At 40.6% G+C, this 19,718-nt stretch overlaps 2 protein-coding genes and 1 long non-coding RNA gene across 5 annotated transcripts in view; 2 read left to right on the top strand and 1 right to left on the bottom strand.

Annotated features, from left to right (window-relative positions):
- Nucleotides 1-327: 327 nt before the first annotated feature.
- On the top strand, nt 328-2,662 carry LOC129172688 (uncharacterized). Its single transcript, XR_008567045.1, has 3 exons — nt 328-1,165; nt 1,225-1,434; nt 1,828-2,662. It is a non-coding gene; the product is annotated as an uncharacterized LOC129172688 (long non-coding RNA).
- Nucleotides 890-5,672, bottom strand: actc1a (actin alpha cardiac muscle 1a). Of its 2 annotated transcripts, none has more exons than XM_054762653.1 (8): nt 5,576-5,672; nt 4,710-4,863; nt 4,463-4,591; nt 4,188-4,383; nt 3,945-4,106; nt 1,868-2,059; nt 1,239-1,420; nt 890-1,150 (listed from the first exon to the last, which is right to left on the bottom strand). In XM_054762653.1, the coding sequence occupies exons 2-8, from the start codon at nt 4,836-4,838 to the stop codon at nt 1,007-1,009; spliced, it is 1,134 nt and encodes a 377-aa protein (XP_054618628.1). In that variant the 5' UTR covers nt 4,839-4,863; nt 5,576-5,672; the 3' UTR covers nt 890-1,006. The 2 variants fall into 2 exon arrangements, with proteins under 2 accessions (XP_054618628.1, XP_054618631.1); XM_054762656.1 differs by having other exon boundaries at nt 4,710-4,860; nt 5,576-5,636.
- Nucleotides 5,673-10,558: 4,886 nt separating this feature from the next.
- LOC129172682 (adenylate kinase 7-like) overlaps nt 10,559-19,718 on the top strand; it is a 19,248-nt gene continuing 10,088 nt past the window's right edge. The window contains exons 1-17 of one of the 2 annotated variants that reach the window (XR_008567044.1): nt 10,559-10,858; nt 11,572-11,686; nt 11,765-11,859; nt 11,931-12,041; nt 12,121-12,204; nt 12,278-12,366; nt 12,453-12,543; nt 13,867-13,944; nt 14,701-14,850; nt 14,988-15,116; nt 15,673-15,769; nt 16,004-16,132; nt 16,217-16,276; nt 16,353-16,550; nt 16,873-17,090; nt 17,314-17,472; nt 17,594-17,696. Coding sequence is in view for 1 of the 2 variants with exons in the window: in XM_054762650.1 (XP_054618625.1) it covers nt 10,559-10,858; nt 11,572-11,686; nt 11,765-11,859; nt 11,931-12,041; nt 12,121-12,204; nt 12,278-12,366; nt 12,453-12,543; nt 13,867-13,944; nt 14,701-14,850; nt 14,988-15,116; nt 15,673-15,769; nt 16,004-16,132; nt 16,217-16,276; nt 16,353-16,550; nt 16,873-17,090; nt 17,314-17,472 (2,103 nt within the window). In the remaining variant the exon portion in view is untranslated. The remainder of the gene's footprint in view (nt 10,859-11,571; nt 11,687-11,764; nt 11,860-11,930; nt 12,042-12,120; nt 12,205-12,277; nt 12,367-12,452; nt 12,544-13,866; nt 13,945-14,700; nt 14,851-14,987; nt 15,117-15,672; nt 15,770-16,003; nt 16,133-16,216; nt 16,277-16,352; nt 16,551-16,872; nt 17,091-17,313; nt 17,473-17,593; nt 17,697-19,718) is intronic. The other variant, XM_054762650.1, reaches the window with a different exon arrangement.

The following is a 19,718-nucleotide window of genomic DNA, read 5'->3' as shown; positions in this document are numbered from 1 at the left end:
TTAAAATCACCAAGAGGTATTAAAAACAATGAAGAGTACTAAAATATTTGCTTGCTAGCTCTGTAAAAACTCAAGTGAATCAAGAAGACGAGGCTAATTAGGCTAATTTATACCACCTGTTGGGTTAGGGTTGCTGCTTTTGTGACTGCTGGGAAGTCAGAGGTGTCCTTATTTGGCACCAAACAGTTGTCAATTAAAAACAGAAATGGCTGTCATCCACAATAGTTATCGTTTTTACAACCAGTTTCATTTTGTGTTTACTGACTGAAGTGCTTTGAGTTTGCAATGTCTAAACTACATATTAGATATTTCCCAGTAGTCCTGAATGCAACACCAGGTTTTCTTTTTTTTTTTCTCCCATGCTGTGCCATATTTGAGTTAAACCTCTCATAGCTTTTGCTCAATATGTACAGTATTTTATGTAAATATTTAGGCGCCATAAAGCCTATACTGAAGGTTTCATCAAGGAAGAGCTCAAAGGACATAAATGCAAAAAAAAATGCTCAATATATTTGTTGCAGTGGGAATCTTGAGCCATGAAACATGTTAGCTTAAGTTAGCATTAAGGCTAGACGTAGAAATGAGCAGCTAACCTTGTTTTATCAGAAGGTAAACACCTCAATATCCATTGTTTTCATGGTTATAGCTTAACAGTGTTACAGTGTACATAACATGTTTACACTTGAGCAATTCAACATAGTGTATCTGAAAAAGAGTAGGAAGAAGCAGAGTTTATTTAATAGTTAGTTTACTTCCTGTGCTGTATGTTCCCGATGAGATTATGTATGTAATTTATGCATCTGTAATTTGCTGTGTCAGCCATTTATCTCACTATTAATCTGTTAACAAACATGTTGACATTGTGCTATTAATGCGCCAGACACCTCAGTTGACTGTTAAAGCAGCTATTTTTATTACAACGGTACATGTATATACAGCATAAGGCACAGTACAAATACAGACGGGGTAGGAAAGTTGCATTTTGGTGGGGTGTTGTGGCGCTGATTTAGAAGCACTTCCTGTGAACGATGGAGGGGCCTGCCTCATCGTACTCCTGCTTGCTGATCCACATCTGCTGGAAGGTGGACAGAGAGGCCAGGATGGAGCCGCCAATCCAGACAGAGTATTTCCTCTCAGGGGGAGCGATGATCTAGATGAAGCGGAGGTTGGTCAGTGAACCGACACACAAACAAACTGCTTTATGAATGGTGTAATTTATGCCAGGTAATGCCGCTCACCTTGATCTTCATGGTGCTGGGGGCCAGGGCTGTGATCTCCTTCTGCATGCGGTCAGCAATACCAGGGTACATGGTGGTGCCACCAGACAGGACGTTATTGGCGTACAGATCCTTGCGGATATCAATGTCACACTTCATGATGCTGTTGTAGGCGGTCTCATGGATACCAGCAGACTCCATACCTTTGCAGAAGGAAGTAATGCAAATTTAATTGAAATGAATGCAAAACCTGCACATGCAATTAGTGCTGATGTATGCAATGAATTATCTTTGTCAAAAAAAATCTAATTAATTGTGTATCTGGTTAGAATTCTTGTGAATGCAGAGAGAGTCAGAGCATTTATACTGATGTTATTCAGCACCAAATATTTAAATATACGTACTGGATTTTTTTGCCCATGAACGGACAAGCATTGATGCAGTATCTATATCCAGAAAATCATAGCACTGACTAAGTGTCCAATTAGGTTGCCCAGATCACAGCCCATGGGGGCATATTTGCATGTTATCTGGATTTCTATGATTTGCTGTAAAAATGTAACTTATGTCTTCATTCCCTTCATTTGTTTCTTTGGCATTCTGATTGTAGGTGATGAAGAAGTAATTGGATGTGGTGTGTTAGTACATACCAATGAAGGAAGGCTGGAACAGTGTCTCGGGGCAGCGGAAACGCTCGTTGCCGATGGTGATGACCTGACCATCGGGCAGCTCGTAGCTCTTCTCCAGAGAGGAGGAGGAGGCAGCGGTGGCCATCTCGTTCTCGAAGTCCAGGGCGACATAGCACAGCTTCTCCTTGATGTCACGCACGATCTCACGCTCAGCTGAGGGAGGGAACGTTCACTGAGTTTGTCTTGCTTTCATTTGGCTACAAACATGCTCTTTATGGACATAATGGCACCAATACAAATAGTTATTCATTATATGACATTATGCAGTATACGCCATTCCTCTAATCCAGAGGTGTCCAAACTTTATCCAGAAAGGACCACATACTGAAAAATGAAAGGATGTGAGGGCCACTTTGATAGTTTATGAATATGATAAGAAGTTATATATATTTCAAGAAAAAACTCAATTTCAGCCTTGTAATAGGCCTGTACGTAAAAAAGTGTATTATTAGTATGAACTTCGCTCTTTGCTGTCGCCATTTTTGAATGTTTTTTTTTATATATTTCTTTCTTCTTAAATAATACCTGTATATTTTCTTCTCATAATATTATGACTTTATTCCCATAATATTTAGACTTTTTTCCCCCAACCTAAGTATCCAGAAATTACAACTTTATTTTTTATATTTATATTTTGATTTTATATTTCTGTTGGTTTCTCATAGTATTATGACTTTTAAAGTATAAAATGTTTTTCTTCAACATTTAAACTCTATGCAACTAAAATGACATTTTTCTCATAATATAAGTTTATTCTTGTAAAATTGTAAAATTTTTCTTCTCATTAGTATGTGACTTTTTTCTCTATTTATATTTTTCCTTATATTATTACGAATTTATTCTCTTTTTTCTCTTAATGTTTTGACTCAATTCTCGTAAAATTACAGCTGTTTTTTCTGCTGTTGTTTTTTTTCTTTCAAATTTTCTCATAATTTTAACTTTATTCCCGTAGTCTGACTTTATTCTTGTAACATAATTACTTTGTCACCAACCTCATTTTCCAAAAAATTACAACTTTTTTTAATGTATTAACTGTATGCTACTCAAATTATATAAATTAATATATATAATATATATATAATAATATAAATTAAGTTATATTTCCTCATAAACATTATTCTCGTAAAGTTATGACTTTTTCTCGCTAGATTATAACTTTTTCCTTTTATTATTTTGACTTTATTCTTGTAAAGGTACTGCAGATGTTTCCATTTTTTCTGCTGTTGTGTTTTTTTAGGTTTTAGTTTCAGTGTTAAATTATATTTGTAGAATGTGCCGCGGGCCAATAAAAAAAGCAGCTGCGAACTGCCGGGCCACACTTCGGACACTCCTGCTCTACCCTGTAACTTTGAATGAATGCTGGTGATGTCGCGCAATTAGGAACTCAACAAAATTTGAGAGAAACATAACATCACACATGTAAAGACCTAAGTTCAATAGGTTTTACTGAATTAACTTGGTTTTTTTTTGTTTTTTTGTCACAGTTATTCCAAAAGAAGGACCAGCATCAACAAGAAGAGAAGAAGAACTGTCACCATACATGTTTTCACTTGTCAAAACTAAGGTATGGTGTTTTTTTTATATTTTACTATTCAAGAACCTGGATGCAACTCGCTCTAAATTCAAAAACTTGTTGACATTCATGGCTGGTGGCAGTCACGTACATGTCCGTGACACGCAAATACACAAAAGCAGTTGTTGTTATGACTATATGGCTATACATTCAATGATGGCTAATGTTAGTAGCTAAACTTTGCCAAATTGCTATCATTAGCTGACATTAAACATAACTAGTGTGTGTGTTACTCAAACCAGGAAGAGGAGAGCTACAACTGGCGCCCTCTTGGCAGCTGGAGGAACCAGCTGCATACTACCTCTTTAATAGTGGTAAATTTCATTTTACACTTGTATGTCAACTGGCAACATTAAAACATGGGTGGTTTAATTATTTTTATTCTTGAAGGATCCTAGAATTGCGCATTTATATTTCAATTATTATCTTTGCAATTTTGTGAGTGATTATCCTGAACTTCCTTACCAGTCGTGACAAAGGAGTAGCCACGCTCAGTCAGGATCTTCATCAGGTAGTCGGTCAGGTCACGACCGGCCAGATCCAGACGCATGATGGCGTGTGGCAGAGCGTAACCCTCATAGATGGGCACGTTGTGGGTCACACCATCACCAGAGTCCAGCACAATACCTGTCCACACAACCATTTGTAAGATAACATGTCCAATAGCAAATGAACACATTTTGATAAAAGTCTACAAAGGACACTCACCGGTGGTACGACCAGAGGCGTACAGGGACAGCACAGCCTGGATGGCCACGTACATGGCAGGGACGTTGAAGGTCTCAAACATGATCTGGGTCATCTTCTCCCTGTTGGCCTTGGGGTTGAGGGGGGCCTCAGTCAACAAGGTGGGGTGCTCCTCTGGGGCCACTCGGAGCTCGTTGTAGAAGGTGTGGTGCCAGATCTGATGAAGCCGTTGGAGAGCTTGTAAACAATTCATGTCAAATCACGATGTGGTATGTGTTCTCTGCCCTGAGTCTCACCTTCTCCATGTCGTCCCAGTTGGTGATGATGCCGTGCTCGATGGGGTACTTCAGGGTCAGGATACCCCTCTTGCTCTGTGCCTCGTCTCCCACATAGCTGTCCTTCTGACCCATACCCACCATCACACCCTGAGGAGGAAAGAAAGACACTTCAGAATTGCAGGAAATAAGGTATGTATACATACCGCTTACAATACGACAGTTTTTAGTTTAAATGAGGATTTAATGGTAGTCAGAGGTTTGTAACCTGATGACGGGGGCGTCCAACAATGGATGGGAAGACAGCACGGGGGGCATCATCACCGGCAAACCCAGCTTTGACCAGGCCAGAACCGTTGTCGCACACGAGGGCGGTGGTCTCGTCGTCGTCGCACATGTTTGGTCTGTTGTTGATTGGCCTTCTGTGTCAAAGAACGTAGTTTTTAAAACTAGTTTTCTTTCTCCCTTTTAGATTGCAGTTTCACTTTGAAACACTGCAGCACGACACTGTTTCACGACACCTTGAAGTGCACTAATCTCCTCTCTCGACTCTCACCAAAACAGGACATGGTTTGATTTCACAACACACACAGCTCTATTTTTAGCCACGGGATCCTTGTCATCCCTCACCCCCCACCCTCCTCTACTGTATCTCATCATTAAACCACAGACACTTAACAGCTGAGGCCGTGTGTTCTTTGACAAGTGGCAGCAAGGACCTGGGTCTTCCCTCAGCTGTCGCCACGTTATAGTAGTCCTTTGTTTAGAGCCCCCAGTTTGGCCATTTGACTGCGTCAGTGTCAAAGCTGTGCGTCCTTGAATGGTAAATTAGGAGCTTACTCATCAAAGAAATGTTATCTAATACTTAAAATCTAATCAAAACTCAATGAAACTGGTTTACGCTGTTCTATCAAATCAGAGTTTGAGATGCAGCTGTAAACTTTAAAGTTGGCTTTATCTCGTAATTTTGTCTTTTTCTCCATCTCGCACTGAACCATCTTCAAGCACAGAATTACAAACGTGACACCCTGTTCTACGCTAAGCTTGAACTAAAACGCATCAATGCCGTTGCAGTAGGTCCTTTAACCGCCATGCTTAAAAAAGTGCAGCAGGAAAACCAGTGAAGGGACTCACCGAGCGTTGGATGCAAGACTAGAGTTTCCACTGGGACGAAGGGCCAGGGTGCGAGGGATCCTTAAATATGCCCTGACGTGCTGAGGCTGGGGGAGCAGGTGGGCGGACTCTTTAGTTCACACAAGTCCAAATATGTGCCGCTCAGAAACATGGGGGAGTTAAGTGGCGCTTGTGTCGGGGACGCCACCAAAATGGGGAGATCTGGCCTCAGGATGACATTTCGCGGACATGATGTGTACAGTTAAAGGCTTAAAGAAATATGTAATGTAACGTGTGCTGAAAAAGTCTGTACGGTGTTATCAAATCACTGATAATAATTAAACGCTAAAGAAGTGTACAGTATCAGCCAATCGTATAATGAAAGTGCAAATTCAGGATTTTTACACTTGATGATGCCGCAATACGTACAGTATATCTCCTTCATACACTGCAGTGATTTTTTTACCCTCTCGTATCTTAAACAGGGGGGGCCCCATTGCAGGCCACTAAAGATGTGTTAATATGACTAAGCTCTCACAGGCCACTGGGGAAGTAGGTGATTGAATGGAGTGATTGTAACATGAGCTCCTGTCTGAGCAATAGGCAAGGAGCCGTCTAACGGGACTTGCTAGTGTCATGGCATGTGTAAAGAGCGAGGTTGGGGAGGGCGAGGGGAGGCAAACACAAGTACAACAGCTGAGATGCAATATTGTATGAGGAGGGAGTGTTTGGGGTAGGGGGTGGGAAGAGCTATAGCCCAGACCTCCAGCAGACGACAGATTCCCTGGGATGTCCTGTGCAGGAGCAGCAGGCAGCCTTCTCCACTCTGATTGGCTCCCGTCTTTCCTTTTAGGGAAATGGAGCATAACAGGTGCCGGAGGCTGCATGGCCCCCCTCCTCAACAGGCTGTCTGGAGGTCGTCGAGACCCCAGGCTCCATATTTGTCATGTTGCGTCGCTATGCCGGGTTAATAAGAATGTAAATACCTCCCACCACGTCAACCGTTCCATTTGTAGGCGTAATGTACTTCCAAGAAAGATTCTACTAACCTTTTATTTGCATCCTGGTAGTTTGGCCACTTTGCTTCAGGGCATCCAGTTGGTGGAAATTATTTTTCAAAAATTCTAGTATCAAAAATCAAACTAAAGCCGAAAAGAAATTGTTGAAAATGTGGCAAAATAGAGAAAAAAATCCAAGCAAATGTGACAAATAAATGAGTAGCAAAACGCAATCTAAATGCACATACTTCCCTAAGATAAATCCCTAAGATACATGTCTTTCATTGGACAGCAACAGCATGGCGTCCGAGACACTGTGGGAATGACGTCACGCCACGAGCTGTCAAGAGGAGCCTCATCAAAGCAAAGGGAATTTGGACTTGGATGTCCCACTCATGGATTATGTGTGATCCCGTCTAAACTCACTGTTGCTATATTGGCCATTCAGGGAGGCTTCTATATTTACCTTTTTTACAACAGCAACATGCAGCAGTAGCAGAAATATTCTTGCAGTCGAGGCTTGCTTTGCGCACTTTATTACACTGCTCATTCATTTTCATACTGTATCGCCACAGTACAAATGATGCTTGGACTTTCTTTATGAATTGAATTTATTTTTTGATGCTTTCTTATTTACACAGGGTCAAAATTATACATACAGGCTCAGATATGCTATATAGACTCCCCCATGAATGTCCCTTAGCGAGTTTAACTTTGACCAGATGCTTTCGGTCGCCATCAACAAGCTTCAGGCATCATTCTGGTTTGATATTTGGCAGAATCGGTAGTGTTCATTTAAACGGGTTGGTTTCCTAGCACATACACGGCTTTTAAGTATCGTCCAATGTTGCGAAAATCAGGTTGAGGTCTGGGCGTGGCAGGCTTGGAGCCTTGTTGGCTCCTGGGTTGTTCCTGAACATCCCAACCAATTTCTTTTCATTTAAGGCTTCGAGTTTTGCCACTCACATACAATCGCTTAAACCAGGGGTGTCCAAAGTGCGGCCCCGGGGTTGTATTTTTATTGGCCTGCAGCACATTCTAAAAATATAATTTAACTAGAAAACTGAAAAATTGAAAAATCAACAGTAATTTTACAAGAATAAAGTCTAACTATTAAGAGAAAAAAGTTGTAATCTAATGAGGAAAATGTCCTAATTTTACAAGAACAACATTGTAATATTATGTGGGAAAATAATGTCATTTTAGTAGTATAAAGTTAAAATATTAATTAAAAAATGTTTTTTTTTAAAGTTGTAATGTTATGAGAAACAACAACTTGTGTGTGATTAAAAAGTGGTAACATTTTATTGGCCCACCCTGTATATATAAAACGTCTTATGATATCTACATGCGTTGTTTTACGAAATATCAAAGTGGCCCTAGCATTCTTTCATTTTTCAGTGTGTGGCCGTCGCTGGAAAAAGTATGGACACCCCTGGTTTAACTGATGATGTAGACATCTGCAGTTTAGAAAGCAATCCAAAAGACTTTCTCAACTTGTGTAAATATTGAATTGTCCTCCTTAGACCTTCTCTGAGTTCTTCGGACATTCCCATTGATCTGAGCATTGGTCAGTCGAATGAGTGTTGTCCAACTTGTCTTCTTTTTGTTGGGAAAGAGAAACTATATAATACGACTTAGACGTGTCAAGTTAAAAGACAATCTGCACCACCTATTAAAAGATTTTGGTCAATGTATGTACAGTATAATTTTGACCCGTTCCATACTAAAATCAATCAATTCAAAGTTGAAGCGATACGTTTTATAGCCTAATCATTCCACCCTGGAAAAAGAACGGTTCAAATAAATCATGCCATCACTGGTTAAAACACCAAGCTGACAGGAACAGGCACCAAATTTCTAATTTCGGTCTTCATCTGAGAAAGTTTGGGAAACCCTAGATTAAATCAATACCTTTTTTTTGGTCTTTAGTCAGAAGCCCCCGACAGCCCATTTATGCCAATCAGACACCAGAGACCCCCTCCTCTCTTTATCACCGTGTCTTTATCAGGATCAAGCAGATGGGTCTGAAACGGGTCGTGATTTTTGAGGCAAGTTTCGTCCTTAAAAGGAAACGTAGGAAGCAAACGGTTTGTCTGTCTTTGACAGCTGCCCCCTCTGCAAACCCCGCCCCCCCCTCCGTAGACACACACACACACGCACACACTTCAGCAGCTGTTTGAAACAACTGTTAGTTTTTAACAGCCAGGTCTACCTCCTGCTTAGACAGCAGTTTACACTACATGACTTGCAGACAGTGGGGATTTAAATACCATTGCAACCCATCCGTTTTACTTCAGAGCTTTCACACACCTTGATAAAGAACAATAGGTCCAACTTGCTTCAACAGACTACCAGTAGTTTTAGCATTTCAAGCTGTGGTTTCGTGTGTTCTTTTAAGTGCGTGATGAATTGCATACAGGCATTGTCATAGCAGGCGAGTCTATTTCAGCAGCAGCCGTTGACAATGAGCGATGCTACACTGCGTTATTGTCCATGCCGCTAGCATCCATCACTATGACGTGGAGCATGACTGCTGTAAACAGCTGCCGAGGCGCCAGTAACACTCTACTTTTTGGCACGTTAATCACAAAAGTAAGAAGGCATTTTATATTTACTACGATGACAAAATGTGACAACAGGTTTGTATGGACAAAAGTACTGGGACACCAGACTATTTCACCCACAAGAAGTGATAATAGAAGAAAATTATATATATGAATAATTTTCTGTTTCAAACTAGCTGCTCATATAATGCCAAACCTGGGACTGATGCTTCATGGACCACATAATCCAAAGCTGAAAACAATCAATATAATTCACAGACCAATTAACTGACAATAACATACATTTATAGTCTCACCAGGCACCCCCCTGAGAAGCTTTCCTCAATATCTTTGCACTTTGAGTGTGTGTCAGGGTGTGTATTGCTGAGTGCTGAGGTCTGCGTAGCCGTAGCGCAGACACCATGCAAGCAGTTTGCCAGATAATGTCAGCTCTATAAATATATGAGGTGCTTTGGAAGTTTCCATGCCAGTGCTCCATTGTCCTGCACAGTGAAGAGGAGACCCACAACTGTGTGCGTGTGTGTGTGTGTGTGTGTGTGTGTGTGTGTATCTGTGAAAATCATGGCATGAGTGGTGTGAAATTTGGATGATTAAATAGCGGCAGCAAGGCAGATAAATGTCAGAAGCGCAACAGGTTCACATAATTAGATAAAAACAACAGCGCACATAATTCAATCCCTGCTTACCGTATAGTCAATATCAACAGTGTACAGTGCAGTCACAATCTGGCTGCCAGTTTAGCCTGAAATGTGCTAAGATTGAAAAGTGGTACTTTTCAGGGAGTGCTATAATATATGGTGATGTAGATAAAGAGGTAGACTTTATTTATTAATCCCATTAATATTTTTTAAATTATTGTTTATCAAAAGTTCTTTAGTTATACTCAGTGTGTGAGTAACTCTTGAGGCCGCTTAACAAAAATGACGTTAGATTAATTTTTACCCTTGGGTACTAAATGGCCTTTAAAAGTAGTAAAAACATCATATATGTATATATTGTTCACTTTCACCACATAAAACATTGTTATAAGTTATAGGAGCCATAGGTTTGTTTTAACGGGGGGGGGGGGGGGGGGGGGGGGGGAATGTGGAATATTTTCCAGAAATGAGGTGCAAAGTGGAATATTTGGGATGACAGCCTTGCCTAGTTCAGTAATTGTAAAAGTGACGAAACTGTGGAAGAAAAGGAAAAGGTAAATGTAGGCGGAAACCAGTTGCTATGGAAACGTGCGTCACGTTAGTTTGTATCGCTTCCTCGTCGACAACTGATGACGCACAGCTCCTTCAAGCGTGGTCCCGTCTCCTGGGTGACCATTTCAAACAGTAAAGGCCAAAGAAAGTAAGTCCCGCCGTAGAGAACTCTTCATTCTCCTTTTTTTGACACATTATTCTTAACGAAAGCACATAATACATTAGCAATCGTGTCGCCTCCCACTCGAAATGGGTGACAAAAAGCGTCCCAGGCGTGTTTTTATGCAAGGCGTTGACAAATATTCATCCAAATACATCGCTGAGGTGAAGTACAAGCGTGGTGTAATGTTTATGATAGCTCGTCGTGTAATTCATGAACTTTTTGAAATTGTACAGTATTTATCGACGTGCGGAGAGAGAGTCGAAGAGGCAGAAGAAGAGGACGACGATTACAACCTCCCGCAATCTGAAGAACCTGCATTCCAGGTGGTCGGCTCTGTGTCTACCCCCTGCAGCGAGAAAGCAAACTTTTTGTTGGAGCAATACTCGGTGAGTCGATGCAGAAAATGTCAAATTAAATGTCAGCATTTTTTTTACACCTCAACCCCTATGTTTCAGACAGATCTTCTGTATAAAATTAAGTTCTAAGTTAGTGATCAATTAAAACAACACCAATTTTCACCACTAGCCACATCATTAGGTACACCTGCACAATCAAATCAGAGCCAATAAAAGAGTTCAACAACAAAAAAATCAGTTTTTAAAAAGCTGATAATGATCAGTTATCATTGCCACTTGCATAGCGGTATTCCTTTAACCATACATCCATTTTCTATACTGCTTGGCCTCATTAGGGTGACAGGTGAGCTGGAGCCTATCCCAGCTGACGCACACCACGGACGAGTCAATCACAGGGCGCATATAAACATTCATCCATTCACACTCTCACCACTCTGGCACTATGCAGTCCTATCAATTTAACACAATGTTTATTAATGTGGATGCAGTTTGGAGTGGTGTAGAACTGCACTGCCTCATTATGACAGCTGTTTCTTATACTTTGCCACTCATTTAGCTAAATAAGGTAACAAAAATATTAGCAGCTGTCAGTATGATGCAGTGCAGTTGTACACAAATGCAAACTACAACCACAATAATAAACAAGGTGGTTAATTATTACCTCTAAGATACCCCACGATCCAAGTTTATTTTTTTTACATTTAATTCTGGAGGATTGATGGATATTTTATCTTCTGTAACAGTCGCTAAGCAGAGAGGAGCTTCTTCCACGCCTCCTAGACTGCGACGTGGTGGTGTACAACATCTCAGAGAATGCAACACTAAATGACATTGAAGAGGCAACTTGGGCAATCACAGGTTAAGCAGCGTTCCACCATGACTCTTATCGATAAAATCATCATAGTCTGATGTGAGCTCTATGTTCTTCACATGTAGCCCTTCATGGTGAAAGGGAACATTTCAAGTCGAAGAAAATGTTCATTTTAGTCTCAACGATAATGACGTGGGCCATGACCAAACCACCGAATACGGTGAGCATGCAAATGTCTGTTTTTTTTTTTTTTTAATTCACCCATGACACTAGTAAACTATCCCTCCTCAGGAAGAACCAGATTTGATGGTGGCAGAGGAGGAGTTCAGAAAAAGACGGCCTCATCCCAGTTTCAAACACCACAACAATATGGAGAAACATGTGCTTAAACTGGGAACAGGAGTAAGGATGTTGTTCAGGGAAAATATTAATACTATACCAAATACTACAGCATGAAATATATTCTGTTCTTTCATTACAGAAAAAAAACAAGTTGAAGGGTTACGTTGTGGCTGCTGGTCTTCAATATGGGAAGGGGGAGAATCTCTTTCACTACTTTTTCAAGGTACATCATATTTTACACAGTCACAATATGCAGTCCACATTTATTTTTCTTTTGTATTTCTATTTCCTGCTAGGTGTCTTGGCTCTCAGAGTGTTCACAAGTTCCCATATTTGGAGAGGGCACAAATTTCATCCCCACTATCCACGTGGTTGACCTTGCTCAGTATGTGCTTCACTTCTATCTATACTAACGATACAATTGTTTTTAGATTACTAATTGTTTCTTAATGGACTGTGATTCCTTTACAGGGTGATACAAAATTTAATTGAGGTCAAACCCAAGTCCAAATACATCCTTGCTATTGATGACTCCAAGAACGTACTGGAGGACATTGTAAAGGTGAACACATCTAAAAGGAAAATTACACCTTTTGGGAATTTTGCCCATCGTCCACAATCCCTATGTGAGACAAGAACACACGTCTTTCCCTTTTCTGTGCGTTCTAGATAGCCGCTTCATGCTTGCAGTATTTCAATAACTGCACGAAGTAGGGATTCACCTATTTCACCCATTGAACCCTGCATAAAAAGATCCAAAGACCTCCAACAGTGTTTTAAATACATGCTGTAACCATGTCGTAACAGTTACTAACAGGCACATTCATGATAACATGTCGTAATTAGAGTATTTTGGTCATTTTAAGCATTACCGGAAGCTCTTTCCTGGGTGCACTGATTTAAATGACTGCATAGCAACTAACACTACTTCTGTCAACAACAACAGCATAGAGAGTGAGTTCTGTATTTGGTACCACTAATCATGGCACACTTTGTGAGAGCCAACAACAGCCACTACTTTGGGACAAATGAGGATCCAGGACCTAATCTTTTTGAGGTTTTAAAGGTGAGCGGGCAAAGAGAGCGGGTCAAACGTTGGCGTAGACAGGGGCAGAGACAGTCAGTACCACCGGCATGTCTTGGTGGTGTAAATATGGAGTTTGCCAAGCCATGCTGACAGAAATCGAGTGTTTCTGCTTCACTGAGTGGCACACAACGTTAGCATGGATGGAAAGGCTTTGTGTATCTGGAGAGGAGGACACCACTCCAAGAGACTGGATCACAATGATCGAAGAATTGTTAGTGCTAACAAACCCTGCAGTGGTAGAAACTTTTTTCCACCTACCCAAAATCAACCATTAACCAGCTGGTCCAGACGGACAACTGTCCATCGAGTATGTCACCATGATATTGATTCTGTTACATGGATGATAGCGCAGCTTTATACATAGTCGCTCAAGGCGCTGTGTCACTAAGCCAGAAAAGTAGTTCCTCAGTGTTGGCTTCTACAATAATGATGTCGCTATAGCTTGGTCATTAAACAGGTCACGGAAAGTCAATTAAGCGTTGGTTTTTGGATGTTTTTTTAGAGGGCTTTATAGGCGAAATAGGTGAATCCCTATTACGTGCATAGCTAGTGATCTAGAATGCTATCTACAACGCACAGAAAAGGGAAAGACATTTTCTTGTCTCACATTGTGGATCGTGGGCAAAATTCCAAAAAAAGGGCAGTTTTTAGTGCAGAAGATAAAAATACCGCAAGTGGGTGTTCTACTTAGTGGGTTGTCTTTTTTGATTTTAAGTCCTCTTCTCATTCTACTTTCTTGTCACATAGAACTAGAGAAAATGACACAGATAGATGAAATGACTCTCCTGTATATTTTAGGTCATAAGTGATGTGCTCGGGCCAGGAAGCGTAAACAAAGTGCCAGAGAAGGAAGCCATCACCATGAAGGCCTATAAGGTAGTACAGTGTTGTGTAAAGCAGTGTCATCAGCATGCATGATCTAATGAGATCCAATACTTGTTTGTGTTAATGAGTGGTGGTTTCTGCAAGCAGCACTCTGACTTGTGATGCCACACACACACACACTAAAGACTGTGCCTTTTTTTGCAATATCAACTTATTAAAACGCAACTACTGAAAATAGTCAACATAACCCACAAGGTGAGGCATCGTACCATTTTTGGGTTATAGGTGGAGGAACTGTTCCATTGTGACTCAAACAGACATCAGTTGTATGAAAAGAGACGTATCAGATATGAGGATTAGACAAATGGAGCTTGTCCCAGGGGACTTGCCGTATGGAGAGAGGGGGGCCGTTCGTTTGTGACTTTAACAGGATTTTAGTCAGATTTACCAAAATTTTATGGGTTCTTGCTCTGTCTGAGAATTATTATCATGTAAGGGACAATTTTTGATACAGCTCTTCTATTAGATTTCATTAGATTGTGTAGGCGTACCTAATGTTGTGGCCAGTCGCAGACAGAACACGTTTTTGGAATCATTGCACACATTATATTACCTCTGTGATTCCATAGGGGACTTTAAACTTCTTCAGTATCTCACTTTAAGTAGGTTTTTGTTACTAAGTCTATTGGACTCCAAACATAATGACCCCTGAAGGCAAACACGCTGTTTGTAACAATTATTTCTCTAAACAAGATCAGTGTTACTACTAAAACTTACATTGTTGTCATCTTTTCTGTTTAATTTCAGCCAGAAGAACTTGAGTATTTCAGCGTTAACCTTCGCCTGGATGCTTATATTGTAAAAGACTTATTCAGCTTCCCCTGGGTAGCAGAAGGTGGCATGATTGAAAATATAGACCTCCTTGTGGAAGAGTACCGAAACACTAGGAAACTACTTGTAAGTCCTCCCAACAAAGTCGGTTTGTTACTTTAAGGATGCTGCGGAAGGACACATTGGACAACCTGGAAGCCTATAATCCTTGAAGTTCACTTTCATCAGGCAACACATTGCGCTTTTTCCATCTGTGTCTATAGCCGATCAGAATCTGCCTTACTGGACCTCCCGCCGTGGGTAAAAGTACGGTCGCAGAAAAGCTGTGTGAGCATTACCGGATACATCACATCAAAATCCGAGAGGTCATTGAAGAAAAGATGAAAGAGCTGGTCAGTGACTTCCCACAATTTAATACAGTAATGCAAGCTATCAATACCAGTTGTGTTTAAAGTAACAAGTAGAAATTTCACCTTAAAATAACTGCTTCAAAATCATGTTGTTGGCACACATGCTTGTAATATGAAGTTTAGCATCGCTGTCATTGGCATGGTGACCACAGATCACCTAGGGGCCTACAATGTCTACATTGTTGGTGGACCAGCCAGGACACCTCCCATGTTGTGTTAACATTAGCATGTGCTAATGTTACTGTTCAAATTGTGTTACAATAATGAGACAAGTGTTGATGTTGTACAGATGAGTTTGTATTAGTGTTTATCACACAGTTAATAATAATAATAATAAGTTATAATAATATAAGGGTCAACAGGCAAGCTGTGAATCTCCAATAGCCAATTGAACTTGAAATGCATATTAAACATAATATTTAGTGCTGTGGCCTGAGAGTAAGTTATACTTTACTGTAGGGAGTCTTTGAGGCATTAATAATAATAACAATATTCTGGCTTTAAACAACAGGTACTGAATTTTGATTGTATTCCACAGGAAGGTATCATGAACAACAGTGAACTTGATGTCAGCGAAGCAGAAATGGCACAGAGCCAACTGGAAAATCTGAAAACAAGCATGGAAAGCAATGCAGGTCACCTTTACTCAAACAACTCCATTTTCTAATGTTTGTCCTCAAAACTGACATATTTTATATTGAAGCCTGATACCGTGTGAGTGTCGTGTCTTCACACTCCCGAAACACGGGAGACACATGACATTACTCCATAAATTGCATGCTAAAAGTATGATTTAAAAAAAAACAAGTTTAAATGTTGTTTTCACATCTGGAGTCTCTATGTAAAGCAGCTATTTTGGGTGCACATAGGACGACTGGAGGATGATCAACTTTTAGAAGTTTTGACAGAAAAGCTGAATTCCAAGCCATGTAGGAACCAAGGATTTGTTTTCTATGGTTTCCCGAGGACCTTCGAGCAAGCTGAGATGATGTTTAGTGGTATGTTTCATTCAGTTATGTAGACACCCTATAATAAATAACGATATCCGGTGTTGTAATGGGATGCACCATGTTTGTTTTCAGCTGAGGATACAGACAGCGACGCGCCCAGCAAAACACCCGCGCACAACAGCATCACTCCAGGTTGTCTATTTCACTCATCAGCCTCTCGCTCAGATGATGAAACATCAGCTGCTTTGAACCTCACTGTGTTTTCCAGAGTTTGTGTTTGCCCTGGAAGCATCAGATGAGTTCCTGACTAAAAAAGTACAAGGTCTTCCTCAGAGTGTGGCCGAGGAAAGAGGCCTCACCCAGGATGAGTTTATTCCTCGTCTGTCCAGATTCAGACAACTGATCAGGGCTGGGGAAACTTCTCTCGACTACTTTGATGAGTTGGAAATATACCCATCTTATATAGGTAAAGTGCATTGAGACACCTTTGCAGAACCTTCCACTCTTCTGAGTGGGTGGGTTGTGGGGGGGAGGGAGTGTCTATTCATCCAGAAAAGTATTTGTGGGGTCAGAGGTCATTAATGTTGGACCTGAGAGAGGTCCTTTTGGCTCACCACCTCTGTTGTAGTTCATCCCACATGGGATTGAGGTCAGGGTTCTGTGCAGAGCCAACCCTACCCAAAGTAGCCTAGCCCTAGGCGAGGTTTTATATGGCGCCCCACTTTATTGGCGATTTACATAGTTTCAAAAGGTGTCTCTACTAGGGGTCTCGACTCCCTTCTTTGCAGAGGTCAACGTGGACGATCCTGAGTTCACGAACATCGTGAACAATATAATCGAGGTGGTGGGACCTGCCAAGAACTATGGCCTCAGCCCTGAAGAGCAGGAGGAGGAGGACAGGAGGCGAGAAAGGGAGAGGCAGCAGAAACTGGCTGAGGAGGCAGCTGAGAGGAAACGCAGGAAAGAGGCCTCGCTAGCTGAGATTGCAGCGCAGTATGAAGAATGGGTACACAAGATAAATGTGTCACTTTTTAAATTAAACTGCATCCGACTGAGAGGTGTTTCAAATATACTACACCACCTATATTATTGTCAACACCGAGCACAATGATCTTTTAAATGGCAACATTCGTCATGCCACTCTGGTAGTGGATCCCATTACAATGCAAAAGTGTGCATTCCAGGCGATCTTATTTGTGTTTTTTTTGTTGTTGTCGTTTTCTAATCAGCAAAAGAATCTGGAAGAGGTGAAGAGGCAGGAACACGAGCTTCTGGAGGCTAAAGCTCTCCCGCTGAGGAACTACTTGATGAAGTACGTGATGCCATCACTCACTGAAGCCTTGCAAGAATGCTCCAAGATCAAACCAGATGACCCTGTCAGCTTTTTGGTATGACCACATCCTTGCCTGATATTTAGCTATCTATTCAGCGTACCTTTTTCTTACGTTTATTACACTAACTATTTAACTATCCCCTTCTGAACTATGATGATAACTCTTATTTCTGCAGGCTGAGTATCTACTTCGTATGGACAAAAAATGATAATGAAACTTTGACAGTTGCGACGTTAGAGAGGTTGAATTCACAATTGGAGCAATCACTGATGTGAACGGTGGGTATCATTTCTAATAAATATTTTAATTACATTTTCTAGTGGAGTTTACTGGCGGCCGACTGTTGCTAACCACTGCCTTTCCTAAAACGTCCTGTTGCATTAGTAGAATATCATCAATATGTTATTGTATTGTGCAGTTGGGAGCTGTATATAAGCTATATCTTATATAAAAACATAATAAACAATAATCATGCCATATCAAAGGTAAAGTACACACAAAATAACATAATCTCGCACCATTTGTATGTCCACTACTAGATCTGTATTCAAAATTCTGCCTTTACAAATATAATAATGCTGGAAATGACTGACGTTAACTGAGCTGCATTTACGCCAATATAGTTGTTCAAGTTATTCTGCAACAGAAAATACTGAAGCTTTTGTATTGGACCTCTTTCCATTTGTTTTTTTAGGTGAACGTTATAAAAATAACTACACTGGCAAAAATAGGAATAAACCAAAAAATAAATAGAAGTCGAAAGGCTAAGAAAAATGTGCAACGCGTGTCTTGTCAATGTATTCAGTATTACGCTTTATGTATTCAGTGCAGTACAAAAAAAAAAAGAAGTACTACATGCTAGTGGTTAATAGTTTCCACGCAGGACAAGTTTGTCTGCTGCGAGCTTCAGCCTCCCAATTTATGACTCATCAGACTTCTTGGAAGAATTTAATTCCAACAACATTTATCCAGACAAAATGGAACTTATTCCCGTATGTCAATGAGCAAACAACATTTACTAAGCTCCATAAATGAAGGGATGACATGGTTTTGAGATCATGGTGGTTCAACGCAAAGTGAGGTTAAGTCGTCTTCCATCGTGTATAAAGTACAGTGTTAATATGCTATGCCACCGCTAGATGGCGTAAAGAGCACTTCTAAACAGTCTCAGAGGGACCCATCAGACTTCGTTAGTCATATGTTAGTACAAATGTCATGATTAATAAACGTCCATTTGTGCACAGTGCATATTGAAAGAATATTTTTCAGTTGTAGTTCAGTAATATTTGCTCACAGAGCACCAACATAATGATGAAGCAAACTACAACCACAATAATAAGCATATGTAGTTAAATCTGGCGTATTGCATTGCATTAGATTGTGAAAATAACGTTTTGTACAATCCAACCACAATACAAATGGTGAGAAAGGGAGCTTGGTGGAGGGTTTGGCAAGCACCGGACTGACTTCCTCTTCAAGGAGTGATGCCAGTTTTGTCACTCAGTCTTAATTTCACTTTTGAAGCATGACCAGATGTCCTGCCAAACAAACGCCCACGCTTCCCAAAACTCATTTATCCGCTGAGCCACCAAGGACCCTCGCTAACGCTTTTCCTGGCCTTTGTGACATTTAAGACTTGAGGGCTTCAGGAGCAGGATATTATTGCGTCGCGGTTTGCCTGACTGTGACTACACAGAAATAGGTTCGAAATGTAGATTAAAAGTGACAAATACTTAGCTGGGTGCCAACGCCAAAGCTGTGCTGTGGCCCCATGAGGCTGTTTGGAAAACGTGAGTCATCATCAGATGGTCGAGTGTCCACAAAGTGTTGAAGAATGCTGGGAAAAAGACCTTAAACGCAGGTCTAATACTGTAGTCACTCTTACCCACCAGATGGCACTGTTTGTCTTTCTTTTGGATGTTTTATATTCAATACAGAGCACTGATTATTTCATGCAAAATGCATGAAAATGCTGTTTTTGGAGAAATGTATTTAGTGGGTCTGACTTCTTTTTTCTTTTTTTCTCCTGGCTCAAGTGCTTCATTAATTCTGCCGAGCAACAAAAATTGCCACTGGGGGAGACATTGCAAGAAAAAGGAACATCAGACTGTTGTGTTGGCTCAAAAGAGCCTCAACTTCAAAAGAGGTCAATTCTGAAGGATTTTTTCCAATATTAAAAATGATCAGAATTTAGCAAACCGGAGATTTTGTTGATTGTAGATCAGTAATGCTTCATTTTGCGTTCCTTGCAGGACGCAAAAATGGAATCAGTTAAGAATACATAATGCCAGTCTCATTTT

This window comes from Dunckerocampus dactyliophorus, chromosome 19 (genome assembly GCF_027744805.1).
Source record: "Dunckerocampus dactyliophorus isolate RoL2022-P2 chromosome 19, RoL_Ddac_1.1, whole genome shotgun sequence".
In the NCBI taxonomy this organism is placed as follows: domain Eukaryota; kingdom Metazoa; phylum Chordata; class Actinopteri; order Syngnathiformes; family Syngnathidae; genus Dunckerocampus; species Dunckerocampus dactyliophorus.
Note: the sequence above shows the minus strand (reverse complement) of the source record. Positions and strands in the feature narration are given on the sequence as shown.